A 19569-nucleotide genomic window follows, 5' to 3' on the forward strand; every position below is an offset into this window, starting at 1 on the left:
AGTATGTCAGTAAGCTGCTGATAGCACTTTTCAAAAAGCTGCCACGTCCCAGGTGCATCATCGCCTCTTATTATTGCCGATCCAGGGTCTTAACCCAAAGACACAACCCGTTCTACTTGTATTCCCTGCCCACCACCTCTGCTGATCTCTTCTCTAATTTGTCATTCCGGTCTGAGCGCGATCAGACTAATTACGTAGGCCGTTCCAATCCCTCACCCGCAACTGTCCCGTCCCTGAGGCCGTTCCCCTTGGCCAAGAGGAGACAGTCAAGGTGAAGGTCGAGGAAGACATATTCATAGGGAAATTAAATGCAACAGAGAGGAAGAAGCCGTGGGCAGAAAAACACCACCTACTGATGGGCACAAAACCTGATTAGCTTGTTTCAATGTGCAGAAGTTCAAGGCCTAAAGGATTTACAAGAGATATTAAACGGACTATTCTTCTCGTTCTCCTTCAGCGACCGCTGAAGCGAGTGAGAGAAAGTAAACAAAACCACCACAGACTTGGTGCTAACTGTAAACCAATTTGTTCTGCTGGAGTTGCTGCCAGTCCAAATCTGATTAGCAGTTTACGTTCAGATTCGTTATGCAGATCACGTTTTGTCATTGGCACGGTGTCCTCTTAGCTGCGTACTGAGGAAGGCAAAGACTTGATAGGACTGAGGGAGAACAGTAAAGCGGCGGTGTGAAGTTGGGGTTCTCCGGAACAAAAGTTTCCCCAGACATTGTCAACATTTGAAGGAGCTGATTGCTTAGTTTATCAAACCTGAATCAAATGACTCCAACATCCAAAACAGGCAGAACACAAACTCTAAAGGACAGGGATTTCATTTTAGTTGATGGAATTAGTCTTACACGAGCTGGATTTCCATTGACCATAGAATTAGCAAACTGAAATTACAAAAATCTAACTGCTTAAGAGAAACAACATTTTTAACAAACTCAAGACTTTTGATAAAAAGTTGTTGCGTTAGGATGAGGTGGCTTTTCAGCCAATAGATGTATTTAGCAAAACTGCAGTGGAAACACTTTTTGCTAGTAATTGGTCCAGAGCTCTCAGATTTGCGCACATTTATAATGAAAATGAAGCTATTGATATTTTTAATTGTAAATATTCACAATTAAAAGGAGTGGATTATGTGTTCTGTTGTAATTAAAGCATTTATGCTGCGCAAACTGAGCCTCAGCTTTTTCTACAGTAAGATGCTTCTTAAGCCAAGCTGAAAAAACAAATACAATAGACAATGAAAGGATGAAAGCAGCAAAGAAAGCAGAAGGCTGGGCGCAGCAATACGGTCAAACACATTCTATAGAATTTGCAGTACAACAGGAATTGTGTTTCTCTGAAGTACGCACCTGAACGCAGCAGCAGCAACAAAGACTTATTCTAAAGATAAATATTTGAATTCAACAGAGTTATGACGGCTCTTCATGAACTCTGTTGAGCCCCTCCTTCACTCACACACTAAAAATGTACCTACTTCCTTTTTCTTTTCTTTTTTCCCCCTCCAGGGGGTCTTTTGTGGGCTCTGGTCTCCCTTATTTTAAAGTAGGCTGTCAGGAAAAGGACAGAAGGGAAGACATGCGGTAAATGTTGACGGGTCTAGGAATCAAACCCGCGACGAGGACTCAAGGCCTCCAAACGTGGGTGGCGCTATCCCCTACGCCACCACAGCATGCCTAAAATGTACCTACTTCTTGAATAAATTCATTCAGCAAGAAGCCCGATTTTAATTAGGAAATATCAAAAACATTAAAACCGGAATAATTCACTTAAAAATCTTAAGAGTTTATTGCTTTTTTCCTTGTCCATGTAAATACTTGTTCTTGTTTTCAATTTGTTATCTTCACTTCATATTTAAATTACTTGTAATTTCTCACTTGCATTTTACATTTTATATTTGCTAACATTGAACAATTTGGGTTTTTAGCTTGTCAACAAATAAGCAATTTCCACTTGGGGATCAATAAAGTATATTCTGATTTCGTCTTACTAGGTTAATGAAATGCTAATTTTTGTGTTTACAAATAGATTTTAAATATCAAATTGTGTTTTGAAGTATTCAGCTGATGCTCAACCAACCAAAACAACTCAACATTTTCAGACATCTGTTGTACAGCAATATTATTGTCAACACCACCAGGTGTTACACCGTTTCCATTTACGGTAGTTTACAATTAGCAACTGAAAACTTTTTTGAGGAACAAGAGAAAGCTGCCCTTGTTCTGTAGTGCTATGCTTCCCGTCTCTGCCCAGGTCGTTCCCCCCTGGGCAGAGAGCCATACTGTCACCACTTGTTCATACTGTTCTAAAGGACCACAGGCAAAAAGAGAAAAACATCTAGATTGTGTTCCCCTAATATTTGTTATTCATTTGGGATGAGGGTTGATCTATTTGGCACAGTTTAACAAACAAGATGGTTTGTTAACCTGTTCTATACATTATAAGACGGCTTCCTGGTACATCTAAACAACATTTTGATTTTATGATTAATTTTTACACTTGGTAATTGTTGAAGAAGAAAAACAACATTTGAAAGAACTGGCTTTCCTGGGAACAGTAAATGCAGTAAGTGACATGACAGGTCTGGAGTCATTCACAGTGCAGATTAAAGTGTTGTTACTGTAGGAACAGCATGCTTACTTCCTGCTTTTGTAATTGACAAGAGGAAAGTCAAACAATAACCTGCTCTTTTGACTGTGTTGACAGATCTTAAAGGTGGGTTTATTTCTGCCAAGTTACACCCATATTTCAGGAATTTACTAAAACACGTGACTTCATGGTCCGATGGGGGGAAAAAAATAATACCAGCAGGGTTTTTGTTCTACCAAGTATTTTAGCTATTCAGTTCTTGGAATTATGATTGGCATTCTGGCTCAATTCAAATGAAAAAGCCAAAAAGTACAGCATGGTATCAGTGTCAAAAATAACAAATAAATAAAATTTTATTTGTATAGCACATTTCAGCATCAAGGCATTTCAAAGTGCTTTACATTATATCAAACACAGGAACACAATGCAACATAGAATCAATAATCATAACACGACAATGAGTCAAGTCCCATCATAGGACTATTGCACACATAGAGGTGGCTGCTTCTTTGTCCCAGGTTGGCTATATTCACTCTGAAGCTAGTAAATAGCGTCAGCTGATTAATCATTAATTATCAGATCAGTAACTATGCAAACAAAATATAGTAACTGAGCAGCTGCCCTGGCAAATGAGAAGGAAAATACTCACTTATGTTAGCTTTCAATGGCTAGGCTAGAGACAAGCATATCAAATGCTAATGCTAGCCACATCAACAGTCACGCAATAAATAGCAGTCTGTTTAAATAGTATTCCAATTAATTGGGATGTAATATTTTCCTATGCAGTTTGACCTTATTTAAGTATTGCTTTTAGCAGTTTTTTTTATGTTTCTGTAACTTTTTGCAGTCAATTTATTTAATATATTTTGCCTGTAAAACCGAATGGACGTTCACGCTGTACCTTACCGCTCACCCAACATATTACGGCTGTTCTTTTAATTGTGAGTCACAGTTCTCCATTCGATATGTGACGAGATAAAAATCACCCAGACCACAAATCAATAACTAATAAAAATAGCCCGGCTTTGTAGTTTCTGTAGGATTTCAAGGTAATTATTAGTCAATCTGATGACAAACCACAATTTGCAGCACAGAGTTTTGTAATGTGGCAGGGACATAAGAGAGAAGACTATAAATAGTAATAATAAAAGTCGACATTTTCTGTCTTATGCTTACACACTTTGCTGTTATTGAATATCTGGAACGTGTCATTTCTTTTCTGTAATTGGAAGTCTCACAGGATTTTTACCCAGCAGTTATTAGTTTATCATAACTGTTTGATTTGTTCAGCACACTCCCAGAGGCATATCGCATCAAAACAGAGGGAGCTGGAAGTGTTTTCAGGTGCTGGGCTCTTCAGCACTCGACACGTTTACAAGCAGGTGAAGTACAGAACAGAACCGCCGCCTTGCTCGGGTCTTAAGGGATCCCCTTCGCTTCACAATATTCTGATAAGCCTTGTCACAGTCATTCAGGCTCTCCAAAGGCTCAAACACAAAGGACGGACTCGGTCAGGTGTGTATTCTGGAATATTCCACATCTAAAGTGAAATCGACAAAGCAAAAACTGCTTTCAAAGTTTTCAGTCTAATCGTTTGGTTCTGAGGAATATTAACCATAGGATGTTAAAAATATGTTAAGAAAGGCAACCTGTGAACCATCAGGAGCATATTTACACCAGAACGTCACTGGTGGAAAAAAAACTCCTTCTGAAACAATTTTATTTTATCAGAAAATGGGATTCACAGTTCAGAAATAGTACATTTTAAGTTTGGTCAGTATCAGGAGAGCTTATTACTTTTTGAAAATAGTTAACAGGAAATTATTATTTTTTCCAATAAAAACAGAACGATTACTGCATGAACGTCTCTCCAAATTAATGAAATATTAAATGGTTTTGGATCATCTTGGAAACAAAACAAATGCAACTCTGAAGTGCATCATTCTCTCACTGCAACATCACAAAATCACTTCCAGTGGAAAGTATGAAAATAAATGTTTTAAATTTTTTATTTCTCCAAGGGTGAAGCTTACATCTGTAATGTAAACTAGCCTTTATAGCCAATTTTCAGACGGCAAATGAAATGCTAAATAATTTAAAAAAAAATAACTGACAAGATATTAGATAGAAAATTATTAGCGGATGATGATGGTTTTAACTTATGTCTGTTATTTAGTGATGTGCTCAAGCAGAATAAGGTCTTTGAAACACTAAAGCTTTAGTAGTTTAAGCATAACATCATTTACAAACATAATCCCAATGGACCGAATTTCATCAACATTCTTTCTCTCTGAAGAGAAAAGCTTAGAAATATATTATTTCCTACATGAGAGCATAAAATAAAGCCAGATTACATACACATACTAGACTGGACTGTAGATGCAGTCTTAAAACCTCTCTAAGCTTAAAATAGTTAAAATCTTTTTCAAGTGAACTATTGACTTAATTTATTTTATTCTGGGTAAACTGTATGTAGAACTGGTTAAGGGTGAACTGGCACAACGCTAAAATGCAGTAACACACCAAGGAAATAAAGTCTACATTTTCATTGTGCGGTTTACTAATAAAGTTGGTTTTTTTTTAGCACACTGAGGAAAATGATGTCACGGCAGGCTGGAAAAACAAACTCTACAAAGCAAGGAGTGGCAGGAAGACTCAGGTTTCAAGGTGATCAAACAACTTCAGTGAACTCTGTGGTAGACTTTTGACAAATTCCAACTGAGGCTTCGAAGTCATTTCATCTTTGTGACTTTTCCCCTGACTACAAGTCATATTGAGAAGAGTACAATGGAGATCAGGCTGTTGCTAAACATTTAAACTGAGTTTTCTAGGCCAGCGTATGAAAACAGTCTGCTGAGGATGATAAAACTGAATAATGTTATGGTTTCACACCATTTAGATTTAGTTTGATTGGGGAGCAAAGTTGCAACATTTATTACATTTTCAACTGGTGTGGCTTGCTTTCACACTGCACTGATGAACCAAACTAATAAAAAACTAATATAATACCTGTTCACCTCCTTGCTTGTGGCAGCGCTGCACCAAGAACTACTGAAGAAAAGAACGTCAGAAGATGACCTGCACAACTTTCTTCTGTACAAAATGTAAACAAAAACAGAGTAGCATCAGATTTTTGCGGTTTAGGGTTTCTCCTTTGTCTCTGGTGAAAGATGATGAGCCATTTTTCCTGCTAGTGCTAGACACACTCATTTGTTTTGGTTCTATTGACCCAGAATGCCGTGCGGTATAGTCCACTTCCTGCTTTTGGAGCGGTCTCCAGTCCACTTAAATCCCCATATGTATTTGAACTGCATCAGAGTTCACTTCAACCAAACAGAGACCCGATGTGTTTTGGTGGACCAAACTTTGGACCACATCAGAGTTGAATTGTGAATTCACACCTCCACAAACAAACTGGACCTTCTCGACAAACTGCAGTTCGATTAAAGCAGATAAAACAGTGCTGGTGTAAAAGCGCCCTAGAACAGAAATGAGGGCATAAAGTGAAGCTGGTTCAACTGTATTCAAATTTCTGCTTAGTTTTTTTCCCCCCATATTTTTGGTTTCTCTAATGTTCACCCCTCCTAAATGTCAAATTCTTCTCATCAGTCTTGTTTTAAGATTATTTTTCGATATATTTACACTGTTTTATCTTTTACAGTGTCTTACCAAACAGTGATTCTGCATGAATCATACATGTGTATTTTAAAAGCCTCATTAATTGACGTTAAATTAACTGCAAGTACCTAAATTAACATGATTAATTATTATTTATACACGCTTTGTGGTTACCAGCTACTTACTGCAAGTTCAGGCTCGGTGCAGTCAACTGGCAGCTCTCAGCAGGTACATCCTCAGGACTTGAAAAAGTAATTGTAACAATTTTGGGTTGAAATAATTGCTGCTCCCATTTCCAGTTTGCCCCCGGCCTCCACATGCGTTTATCTAGAAATCCATCCTGTTATCTAATTCATGACTCAGCTGTTTTGCTATTGTATGCAGACTACCAAACCTGTTTAAAAATATGCAGATGCATAAGAAAAAGAAACAAATGACACCAACTGGCTCAGATCAGTACTCTTGTTAGGAAAAGTTGGTTTTCTGACTGATTTACCATAGCAATCTTGGAAGTGGTTTTAGTAAATTGCACATTAGTAACATTAATGACAGAAGACGCCAGCCTGCAGAAATTAAATAGAAGAAAGGTGGACTTCATCACATCATCAAATTTTCTTTAACTAGCACACTTTTTCCTGAGCTTACTAAAGGGACACAGGGGAAATAGCCGATGCTAGATACTTGGTAATAACTTTTTATTTTTGCTAAATGATTTCTGTCTTAACTTAATAATTAACACTCCGTTGGAGCATATTGTTCGTTTCTGTTGCCATGCAAACTTATTCTACACTTATACAGCGTTTAATAAAAATACAAATAATGTTAAAGAATAGAATATTTTCTGCCATTTCTAATCTTTTAGGCTTTAAGAAAAAGTTATTGCACTGTACAAAAAGCACATATCGCAAACAAAGATATAACAAAGTGAATAAAGCATAAGAATTTAAATATTGTTTCCTTTTTTTAAGCCATGATCATTTCGATCACATCAAATGGCAATGAATACTGTCAACTTTACAGACCTTCTTGTGTGTCGTTTTAAGAAAAATGACTAAGTATTCAGCATACAAAGTTTCTGCTGCGCCTTTGTATGCAGGACCTTGAACCTCCGCCCAGGTTCATGGTCCTGAAATTCCAGGAACTCCAGAAATATCACTGATCTTCCATTGAAATGCCTGTCCTGTCACCTGAGCGCAGTGTGAATGCTTCCTTCACATTTCGGAAGCGATTCACACGCAGTCAGAGGCTGCAGACCTGGTTCTGTCAGTTTTCTCATTTTGTATCAGCCAACACTCTTTGACATTCAAAGCTGCTGCTTAAAACAAAAACAAAAAACAACAAAAAAAAAACCCGTTGCTGAATTTAAACGTTGATTTTACGCAGCAGCCTTCATTTGCTTGACTTCAAAGTGACTTGTGTCTCACAGATGATTTCTAATTTAACGTGACAACTGCAAACAAGTTTTCAGCAGCTGCAGAATGTCTTGCAGAAGTGTTAAGAGTTGTGAAGCGTTCACGGCAACGGAAGATGATTTACTGCCAAATAAGCTCCTGGCAGATTCATATTCAGACATTGGACACATTCACAATTTTCTGCTCCGTTTTTGATCTCCACAACATAAAGCAGAAATAATACTAAAGATACTGGCAACTTCAAAGGGCTGTTGTTGGCTTCATGGTAGGGGAGCAACAGTTTGTCACTGTTATAGTTTGTTCTCATTTATAGACCCTTTGACGTCTTCAGTGCCTCCATCTCCCCGCTGCTCCCCGACAATGACTACCATTACTAAAACCAATGACAGCCATCGTCGAGGAGCAGCATGAAACTTGGTTATTCTGCTAAAGTCAAAAAATACAATGTTGCAATTGCAGTGCTCCCGTTATGTAAGAGGAGCAATTAGAATCAAACATGAATACGTTTATTCACGCGAATAAAAAGCATTTTGCAACATCATCCTCCAACTACTTCCTGTCGTCTTCTTTGTGGTTTGTGCCAGTAGTAATATCCGTTTTTTGATGTTGTAACTCGCGTGATGCAAAATCAGTGTTCACGTTGCAGTTGTGCAATTATACCAATTTCCATATAGACCAAACTAAAATAAATTTATAAAAAAAACACCTCATTGTGGCGACAAAGCTTTTTATTATAAGTTTCTGTTTGAAATCGGCATCTCCTTTGCACAACTGTTTTAAAAATGGCAAATTACAGAATTATATAGTCATTAGAAATCTAGTGACTGTGCACTGATGAAAGGTACATTTCTGAGCTTACCTCAATAGTTATGGCTATTTTGATCACATCGAATAGCAATGAATACAATCATCTTTACAGACTTTCTCGTGAACATTTTTTAAAACCTCTCTCACTGCTCTTCCATGCCAATTTTCCACAAAGATAAGACACAAAGTTCAAAATAGAAGGAATAGAAATTTGTTAAAAACAACAACAAAAAAAAAACAAGACAAGTTTTGCAAGACAATGTACAAATCCACACAGTGAGAATCAAGTATCTGTCCTCATCACATTCCAATCATTTCCCACCTGAACACTGTAACAGACGGGTGACATCTATGGATGTCAGAAGAAAATATGAGTCAACGTTTCGCTGTGTGCACATACTAAAAGGAAAAAAACAATCCATTCTCTGCACTCAGCCAGCGTGTGATTTGCCAGCTGTCAATTTACCGTTTCACGCACCTCTGGCTTTGAAGAGGATTTTGACATATGGTTCAAAAATACCAAACACCACACATTTGCAAAGCACAAATTTGCAAAGAACTCACAAACACTCAGCTTGTTGTGAGTTCAGGTGGAACCAATCAAGATAGTGAAGGAGATTCCTTCAAATGGACTTGCTTTGGAAAAAAAAAATTTTTTAAAAAGTATATCGGAAACCAAAGCTGAAACAGTTATGATCAACTGTTGGACTGCAGTTGCAAAACGAATCAATGAGATATTATTGGAACAAGAGGAACCCAAGCACATTAATCAAATCTGGGAACAAAACAAAACAAATCTGGCAACATTAAAAGTGATGGATGATTGCAACGCATTCTGCTTGTTGATGTGGGAGCTAATGGGGGATTTCTTGTTGGAGAATAAATGAGTTAATTCCATTTATTTCATCTGAATGTGTAGACTTTACAAGCTTCCCACTTATTAAGATATGCAGTACTGGTTGAAAAAATGCATAAAAATGAGTTGGAATAAATGAACCAGTCGTTCTGTCCTAATCGCATTAGAAAGTGGTCAATATATTTTTTTTGTAAAAAACTAAGCACAACTATAAAGTAAGGATCATTTATAGTTATTCTTAACAAAACATAAGCCTCAGTGGGAAACCTGGGACATCGCTGATTGGACTACATAACTGTCCTTTGAAAACACATCTTCCTATGCCAGTAGCACAAACTTTGTTGATATTTCACTAAACCTGAAAAAAAAAAAAATAAAAATTTCACAATTGTTGTATTTCTGTTAAATTATAATAAATTAAAATCACATTTGACGATGACATAAGTCATTAAAAAACATGCTCCCCTCACTTCCTGTCATCTTCTTCTTTTCCACCAGTCGTAACATCATTGATCACATGACTTGTGTGATTTGAAAAAGCGTTTCCATTGCAGTTGTGCTAAAGAAACTGAAAATCAGCCTCATTCTAGCGCTCAAGCTTATTCTGCTGCATGTGGTACACATGTGTGCACACCTGAGGGGGACACATGGCATCTGGGAGCAGCGTCACACGTCATGAAATTTCTGGACATGTCCAACAATCAGTGGCAGCCTGGCCCTCATTGTTAACTAAAATAGGTATGCTGCTCTCAATTTATACAAAGATGACTGAAGGATAATCATCCTTTGCCAACGCAGATTCCTATGTTATTCTAACAATGTCAATGCAACAGTGAAATGACTGTATAAGGGTGGTATACGAAAGAAAATCGTACAACAGCTAATTTTCACTAAAAGATAAGCCTGCAGCATCAAAAGATGGAGTTATTAAATTAATTTTGCACACCCAAATGTGGACAATTGGTGTAATTGTACTAGGGCTGAAACAATTCCTCCAATGATTTGAGTACCTTGATTATTAAAATTCCTCCTCAATGGTGTTGAATTGTGCGGCGTTTTGCCAAGGTTTGGGGGAGAAATAAGTATTGTTGAAGTTTGCAGTGTGATGGTTGGACTATGACAGCTTTTTTGGTGTAGGAATCGAGTCGTCACGGGTTTGGAGCGAACGGCAGGAATGGCACAAACACACAGAGACAGTGAGAGAGAGATCCGATTCCTCGGATAATCATAAAATTATTCTATAGAGTACTTGACTAGTAAAATATTCTTTACAACAGCCCTACATTGTACAAAAAATCTTAGAATTTTTTTTGTTTCTGAATCAATAAATTGCCACTTCTAGACATCCAACTGTTTTATTTCACAATTATAGTGTAAAAAAATACATATTTGGTATGTTAGGCCTGACAAATGAGGTAAAGTTCATACATAAAACTGTTTAACACATCCAACACAAAGTGCAATTGTAAGCTACAATAAGATAAAGATTAAATTAATAATTGCTGTCCCACAGGAGTTTCAGAGACAATTACATCCCAGACATGCAGAATTCAGAGCTCTCCAGCATCCAGCAAGGTAATTATGGTTATAGCACTGACATTGCTTGTCTTTGTTGTTTGAATTCTCCTTTCTCCATTGATTTTACCCAAGTTGTTTATGTTCTATGTTCACACTCCTTTGATGATGAAAAGCTCGGTATCAGCCAAGCCCTCAGTCACACAATTAACCGCGCCTTTTGTTTGCTTTGTTTTATTAGGAAAAATGATTTTCTGTCCTCTATTCATATTCTCTTTTTTTGTTATTCATTGCATCTGATTGTTCGTGTTTGCCCTCCTATTTGAAGTCATATTTCATTCTGCTTTATTGGGAAAATTGGGAGTTTGATTGATCTGCCATGCATTAAAATGAGAGACAGAAACCGTTTTTACTAAACACACACCATATAAGTGGCTCTCTTTTTGATTGTACCAGGATAAGGTTATTCTATCTCCAGAAAAAGCTACTTCAAAGTTGAAGTAATAGTTGACAATAGTATTAGAGCTGCAAATGTCTCAGTTAATGCACAGAGACAGCATAGATGCTTTAGGGATTGTTTGATTTATTTTAAAAGTTAAACATTGGACCTGCTCTACACCCTGAGCAGGATCCTGCCCAACCAGTCTACATGTGTTTTACAGGCATTTGTGTCCCTTTGGGAATCTTGTGGGGGCTAGTCCGGGAGCATGGAGTACCAGGTCCTTTTATACAAGCTGTTAAGTCACTGACTGGTGTCAGAGCCTGGTCTACATTGTCAACAATACAACAGGCTCATTCCCAGTAAGAATTAGACTCCAGGGTTTATAGTTGGTGTTTAGGTATTAGTCTTCCAAAAATGCATAACTATCAAATTATATTTTCAAACTTCCTGTCAACGTTAAACATTTTTAAACTCAAAAACACAGCAGGTGGCTGGATTACTGCCATAGCGTCCTGCGTACTGGGCTTAGCAAGTTTTCTGGGGGAAACCTTGGACTCTGTCAAGGTTTCCCTTCGTCACCGATTCTGTTCATAGCTTTTATGAACAGAATTTGTAGCAGAGCCAAGGGGTTTAGGGCTTCTTTTTTGGTGGCCTTAAGATTGTATCTCTGGCTTCAACAAATCGCAATTTTCAGATTTCACTAGAGCAGTGTGAAGTTGCTAAGGATGAGTATCAGTGCCTCTAAGGCCATGGTCTTCAGCTGGAAGAGAGTTGAGTGTCTTCCTCGGTTTGAGTGGGAGGTCCTCGCATATTAGGTATTCGGAGGGGCATTTGATTTTCTAAACATAGAAAAATCAAGAAATCTGGGACACCCAAAAAGGATTTGGTGAAAAGATAAACAAGTACTGAAGACTAAAATGTTACAATTATATTCAGGTGTGTTAGAGAAGTGTTGCATCGAAAAGCTGCAGGATAGGACTTGGCCACCAAAAGAGAGCAGAGCCAGAAGTCACAGAAAACATTTTGGCTTCATTTTGTTACTAGAGTCAATATTTAAAGAATCTCTAAAAACGACACTTTTTAAATGAGAACCAGAAGCTTTGTGTATTTTAGATACACATAATCCATTTAGTTTAAATAGGACCAGTCATGAATACAACCTACAAAAACATTAATTTGCTGTCAAAGAGGTCCCACTCACCAACAGGTACCATAATCAGTGTAACTCACTTAGGCTAGTCATTGGTAACGTCAAAGCTCCTGAGTGTATACACAGCTTTGAGGTAAAGAAGATTTCCAAGTACTGTACATTGTTTGCATAAAACCTAGCTGAACAACATTTTAAGGGTGTTGCCTTCCTGCGTCAGTCTTTTGAATCAGCTTGCATATTTTGTGGAAATGCCATTTAAAAACAGGGACAACATGTTTTACAAGATATGCTCCCTCAGTCTGTAATCCATTAAGACCCAGAATGTGTGAACAAAAGAGTTCATTTTTAAAACTGCCTTAAATTGTTGCTAGTGACTGTCACAACAAGAAACTCCTAGCTACATATGTCTGAGTGATAAAATAGTGAAATCCTTCAGAAGTTTAAAAGTTGAGCTATGGTTTTGCCCAGCTCCTTCGTTTACAGGAAGATGCAGCTACATGCATTTCAGTGGATTCTAACAGTAAGGAAAGTTCAGCTCATTATTCCAGTTGGTTTAAAAAACGTTTTCTATTCAAGGAAACCCATCAAAGTCCACACATTGAATGTCTAATCTCAGGAAGACCTATAACACCTGAACCCAGACTCTCCCTTCAAGAATGGATGTTTAAGAGAAAAACAAACCAAAGTGACTCAAATCTCAATTGATTTTCTAGGGAAGAAAAGAAAGAAAGTTGCTGAATACAGCATTGATTAATCTAGCGGACCGGGGTAAAAAGATGTTGAGAAAGGTGAGTCAAAGTTACTTTGAATTATAAATTATTGCTTAACTAAAGGCAAAGACAAACAGAAAGAGAAAAAGGGAACGATGAGGACAAAGGACAAGGGCGGAATAAAAGAACTTTGATTACAATGAGTTGTTCCTCCACTAAACATCTTTTGTATCTGCGCAAAGCACCACCTAACCAATTCATGAGGTCAAACAAGTTTTTTAGCTTTTGTTTTCTTCTTACAGCTTGTCAAATGAAGGTCGGTAGTCAATAGGATGGATAGCATTAGGGGCGGCGCTAAACATCTGAAGCCAGACTACTAAAGTCTGACACTTTGTGATGAGTGCTTAGAGACTTTGAAAATGGCTCTTCAAAAGGTTTCTGCATTCATTGTGTTCACCATTCTCATATGCAATGGTAAGAAATATTTTTACAAACTTGCTCTCTTTATTTTTTTTTATTTACTCTTCTGATAATTATTCTCTGACTCAACAGAGTTGTGGGAGAAAAACTGTTATTTTCTATCTACACAATGTGCCACTATGAACAAATTCTTGCTTTTCCAGCATTTAAATAATCATACAAAGTGAAACTGATAAAAACAAATTAAGAGAATATGCAATTTGATTTGAAAGTTGTTTTTAAAAGTTGTTGGGGTTTTTTTACCAGTCTTTCCTTCGGCGAAAAAAATTTCAAGAAGGAATCTGACACTAATGTATCGATCTTACCATGCTTAAATTGATAAGATACCGATACTAACTTGGTAGTATCGGTATCACGTTAATGTTACACAACATTGATGACTTGGTATCAATGTTAAATATTTTGCATCAATTCGCTCACCTCCATTAACCAGACTATATAATAAAGAAATATAAATAAAATATGTTGAGCTTAAAATTACACAGATTAAAATCAGAAAAGTAGTCAACTTACATTAAATTACCAATTTTTGTCAATTTATAGTTCTGATCTTGGAGTAATTAGGTAAATTGGTCAATCTCCAGTGGTGTCTAAAGTGTGACACAGTTGAACATCCATACCACACAAACTAGTAGGTTCAAAGACCTAAGCTAACAATATTACATCCGCAAAAAGATTAATTTTTTTAGGTTTAAGATGATTCCAAATGTTTTGATTTTATTAAAATTATGTACACATTTCTTATTGCAAAAATCACTTGAAATAAATTGAGAAATTGGCAGATCATCTCAGGAATATCCTCTATTCTTTGTAAGAATAATGTTTAACGCATGAAGGTCAAAAGTATCACATGTATGTTCAATACTCCAATCAAAAATTTATCAATAATCTTGTATATGATGCATATGTTGAACTTTTAGATGCAGACCTTTACATAGCAACTATGCAAGAAGTTGTGACAATTCCAAAATGCTTTTCTCTGCTTTGAAATAAATCACGATCATAGATAAAACATTTCAATTTCTGCCTTGAAATTCAAAAATAATATTTACAAGACTGAGAAACATATTTGAAATTGGCCAGGACCACCAACAAAATGCCACATTGATAAAGTATAACAGCCAGCACATAGTTGAGTTGTTTGCAAACTAAATACCACACCTCACAAATAATTGTTTGCTTATTTTGTACTGGATGCAAATTTAACCTAATCCCTGAATAAATTTATCACAAAAAAACAAAAACAAATTTAAAAAGTCAAACACCAAATTTACAAATTGGGTCGTCATTTGTAGTCAATGTATCCAAGATTAGACTCTAATGGATGATAAACATAAAGGATAAGAAATGTAACTCAAAACATATTGTGAGTAAAAACATGACGTTCAAGCTGGAGTCGGTCGTTTCTTAAATTAATAAGCTCATCTTTGGTCTTTGTTTCAGGCTGTCAGGCACAACAGCAGCCAAGTAAGTGTCAAGTTTACTACTTTTGTTTTCAGATTAGAACATATTAACATCACATATTTCAAGATAATGATTTTCTTTCTTTGGATTACTTGAGTACTAGGTGTGCAACGTTAAAATCAAAACTGTCAAACTTGTGCATTGTTTAGCAGTGATTCCAACGTATACAGCCATTTGAACCATCTCATAAAATTTGCATTTCATTTTATTTTTAGATTTGTATGACTATTTTAAATTTTGTAGTTTTACAAATTTTTGTACAGAACAATTTTTGAAGTGTACTTGGTTTGAGCGTGGTATACATTTGGCTTAAATATTGACATGTCCTGTGCTGAGCTGGTCATTAATTAAGGAGAGTATACTTTCTATTTACCTCGGCTGTAAGTGGTGAAACTATACACATTATAATTTTTTGTTACATTATAAATCAATATTTATGACATTTATTATTATTTCTTGTTTTCCGTAACAGTGTGCGGTTATGTAGCTAGAAAAACCCGGATTGTTGGGGGCCAGAATGCGTACCCGGGCCATTGGCCCTGGCAGGTCAGCCTACAGACAAGCTCTGGTCACTTCTGTGGAGGATCCCTGATCACCAACCAGTGGGTGTTGACTGCGGCCCACTGCATTGGAGGGTGAGATTTCTGTCTCTCGTTGGGCATTGTTACAACCATTTGATCATATCTGGATTTATTTCCAATTTTATTTTCTGGAAACCATTAAAGCAAGAGTATGTAACTGTTGCATACTCTATGACATGGAGATATTTGTTAAAACTATCTCCATGTCGTGACAATATGAGAGATAATGTTTGAAAAGATAGAGCTCCTCCCTTTTCTCCCTGAAGAAATGCACCGCTCGCAGTTAAAAGCATCCAATCAGAGCCAGAAGGCGGGCCTTAGCGCTGTCGATCACGCCTATATACGCCAACGGCAGAGAAACAACTTGCAGTTCCAGGAAAATAATTTATTCACTCACCAGTGGCCATGCTAACTAGCCGTAGCATTCAGACAGCCGCCACTGAGGTGAACCAGCTGAAGCGGAGCAAACATAAATGGGAGGGTGTGAGCAGCGCGTAAACAAGGGTGATTGTTAAGCAGCACTAAGACCCTTCTCCTGGCGCTGATTGGTTGTCTATGACTTAGCAGTGTATTTGTTCAGGTAAAAGCAGGTCCATAAGGAGAAGGCGGAAGAGTTTGATTTTTTTCACAGATTGTCTCATACTGTACTGTCACAACATTGTGAGTTTTAACAAATATGTGATAAAAGAAAGTGTCAAAGGATGTGGATATTTTTCTGTGCCGAGTAGTCCATACAGAAAGTGTGATGACATTTTGGTCTGTCTGATCATATAATTTTTAAATATCTAATGGTTGATGATTTGATCAGCTATACAGTAGTTTAGGAGCATTTACCAAATGCATTTTTACTCTTGAGTAATTTCTTAGATTGCTACTCTTTACTTTTCCTTGAGCAAAACTGTTAAAATTGTGCTACTCTTTTCACCTCTGATTCCGAGGGTAATGGTGACAATCTCAAAATGCTGAACTCACAACTCATTCTTTGTTACTTTTGTCTATTATAGTGACATCCTCAGTTCTCAAGTTCATCTGGGTGCCTACAATTTATCGCAACTCAACCCCAATGAAGTGATTCGGGGGATCGTACAAGCCGACGTCCATGTCGATTACAACAGTCAAACCTATGACAATGACATCGCTCTGCTGAAACTGTCAGCTCCCGTCAATTTCACAGACTACATTCAGCCGGTGTGCCTAGCTTCACATAACAGCACCTTTCTTGAGGGTACCAACAGCTGGGTCACTGGTTTTGGTGACCTTGGTAAGTTACAGATCATTAATTTAGCTCAAACAATCGTGTTTTCTGAAGTACCATAAAACAAAAACGCTGAAATTGTTCTTCCATTAGGTAATAGGATGTTCCCTGAGATCCTGCAGCAGGTTGAAATACCGATCATAGGAAGTAACAAGTGCTCATGCTACAATCAAGGCTTTGCCACCATCACAGAGAACATGATATGTGCTGGCCTTGATGAGGGAGGAAAGGACTCGTGTCAGGTGACTACTTCTTTTTGTGTGTGTGTGTGTGTGTGATTCGTCATGTACCTGGATCTTCTCAACTCTGTAAAACATACGGTGGTATGATGTCCAGCCTAGTTACAACTGAAGCCCACTGACACAAGAAATCGGTGCATGGGATGTTGGCAAAGGAGGGGCAGGCTTTTAGTTTTTATTGAGTAATAGAGACTTGCATGCAACACAGAGGCGGGTGGAGGAGCTTGAACATTTTACAGATTATCTGTCTCATAATGTACTATACGGTAGCCCTGAAGTGCAAACTACTTCAGCAATTCAAACACAGCTATAAATTTAAAAACAACATATTTAACATACTTAATTACTTAGTTAAGTAATTAAGAAAACAACATTAATGAAATGGATGAGATCCCAGCAGGAAACCTGGGTCATCGCTGATTGGATGAGACGGCTTTTCACTTTACAACCATGAAAGTATTCTGGGATTCACTCTCTCTCTGTTTAGATGGGCAGGATGACAGTCACAGCTTACCACTGAGAAAAAGAACGAAGCAGAGCTTCACATTATGTCCCGACTCAAAAATATACTTTGATAGCGGCGTCACCTGTCGCTTTCATATTCTCTACAAATGCGCCAAAGCAAGAATAACTTCTGGTTGTTAAGCCAAAAGTGGTGTCCTTCTATCAGCAACAATATCTAGCTCTTCTATTTTGTTAATATCTGTTTTCTTAATTTGTAGCTGTACTCAGTTTGAATATGTTGTGTTCAGTGAATTGTTGAAGTGAGAAAGGGTCACCATATTACTGTCATAATATGGGAATAGTTTTTGCAAATATGTAAAAAATAAAATAAAATTTTGTAGAAGTTACATACTGAGCATCCAGGTGATAGACCAACAATTTATTAGGATTCTTCTTAGCTCAACTTTTTTTGTCCTGTAAAGAATCAGGCCAAGCAGATTTTACATAATGCAAATTCCACTGTGCTCAAGCAAAAACAATCTCAACTCTTATTGGCACAAAAAAAATTAAATAAATAAAATTAAGCAGGAGCAAAATTCCAATCTCTTCTGCTTCCTCTCACAGGGAGACTCGGGAGGACCGCTGGTGATGTACAACAGTCTTGCGTGGGTCCAGGGTGGGGTGGTGAGTTTTGGTTATGGTTGCGCCGTTCCAATGAAACCCGGAGTCTACGCTCGAGTGTCCAACTATCAGAAGTGGATCAGCGACAAAGTCACTGGCATGAGGCCGAGCTTCGTCGATTTCATCTCCACAGGCATTGATTATGACATGTCCTTCTCCTGCCCTACCTCCATGCCTCCTACCTCCATGCCAAGCACCACTGATGACAGCCTCTTTGGCAGTGGTGAAAACCTGAGCCACTTCACTCACCTGGTGGCTCTCTCTCCACTTGCCCTCGTTCTCCATGTCTTTGTCGGCAGCGGTGGAATGTAACTGTTGCTAAAAAAAACACAAAAAAAAAAAAACTGCTCGCTTCTTCTTGTGGTTCACCTCTATATCTGGATTCTCCTGAGCTAGTTGCAATTAATCTTGCTTAGTTGAAAAATCTTAACACAAAGGTGTTTAAGTAGAATCTCAACTTAACTATTCAAATCATCTGTATTACTGTATTCAATCCAAATTAAACATAGTTAATCCTGTACTTATATATGGTTAAGTGCTATGATCACATGTGGGTGGATTTACACTGATTTGTCACTGGCTGATGTACTTTCAAACTCTTCAAAGGTTTGTTTAAACAGTCCTTTGATTTTCATGCATTTATGACTAAAAATAAACATCCTTGGCAAAGTGTAATTATTTTTTATGTATTCTGCAATTTTTCTTCACATGAAAACTAAATCAAACGAGTAACTTTTAGTCGTAAACAGCAGTGAAAAAAGTTCTTTGTTTCATTATTTGAGTCAAAGTCCTGATCGTACTGGTCAAATATTAATCCAGCAAATAAAGCTCTGTCCAAATATTAATCAAGTTAAAGTATTGGAGTGGGTGCTTTCAAAGATACTTGAATACTGAAAGTACAAATTCTCAAGAACAGAACTCGAATAAATGTACTTCCAAACAGCCCACCTCTGTTCATATATCACATATCTGAAGCACTGAAGGGAGGAAAAAGAAAATAAAAGTAATTAAAAGGTGGTGGAAGGCAGGGATGTTAAGAGCTAAAACCTATTAAGAACATAGGAATGGTCCATTATGTTGTTAAGCAAAGATGTAAAAAGAAAAAGAAAAAAAATATGGGATTTTATTCTGACGAGTATATCGGTGACCTTCCATATATCAATTCTGAAGGCCACTGAAAGTATATCAATTTCAAAGTATCAAAAATCTTCTTTCTGAGGAGTTTCCCACAAGTCTCAGGGTGTACAAACTCGCTCAAGAATAGAGATGGCAATGGGCTTCTACAATGAAAAAGAGAATGGAGGTACAACCTACAAATAATTG

The 19569-nt window shown here is 37.3% G+C and overlaps 2 protein-coding genes across 2 annotated transcripts in view; one reads left to right on the forward strand and one right to left on the reverse strand.

The window, feature by feature from the left end:
• The window catches only part of htr2cl1 (5-hydroxytryptamine (serotonin) receptor 2C, G protein-coupled-like 1), a 322666-nt gene that overhangs the window by 258305 nt on the left and 44792 nt on the right, over nt 1-19569 (reverse strand). The gene's annotated exons all lie outside the window — the stretch shown is intronic.
• LOC122819932 (serine protease 27-like) lies at nt 13466-18921 on the forward strand. Its single transcript, XM_044097006.1, has 6 exons — nt 13466-13576; nt 15026-15049; nt 15519-15681; nt 16632-16888; nt 16976-17124; nt 18190-18921. The coding sequence occupies exons 1-6, from the start codon at nt 13522-13524 to the stop codon at nt 18556-18558; spliced, it is 1017 nt and encodes a 338-aa protein (XP_043952941.1). The 5' UTR covers nt 13466-13521; the 3' UTR covers nt 18559-18921.

Source organism: Gambusia affinis, linkage group LG18, assembly GCF_019740435.1.
Source record: "Gambusia affinis linkage group LG18, SWU_Gaff_1.0, whole genome shotgun sequence".
NCBI lineage: Eukaryota > Metazoa > Chordata > Actinopteri > Cyprinodontiformes > Poeciliidae > Gambusia > Gambusia affinis.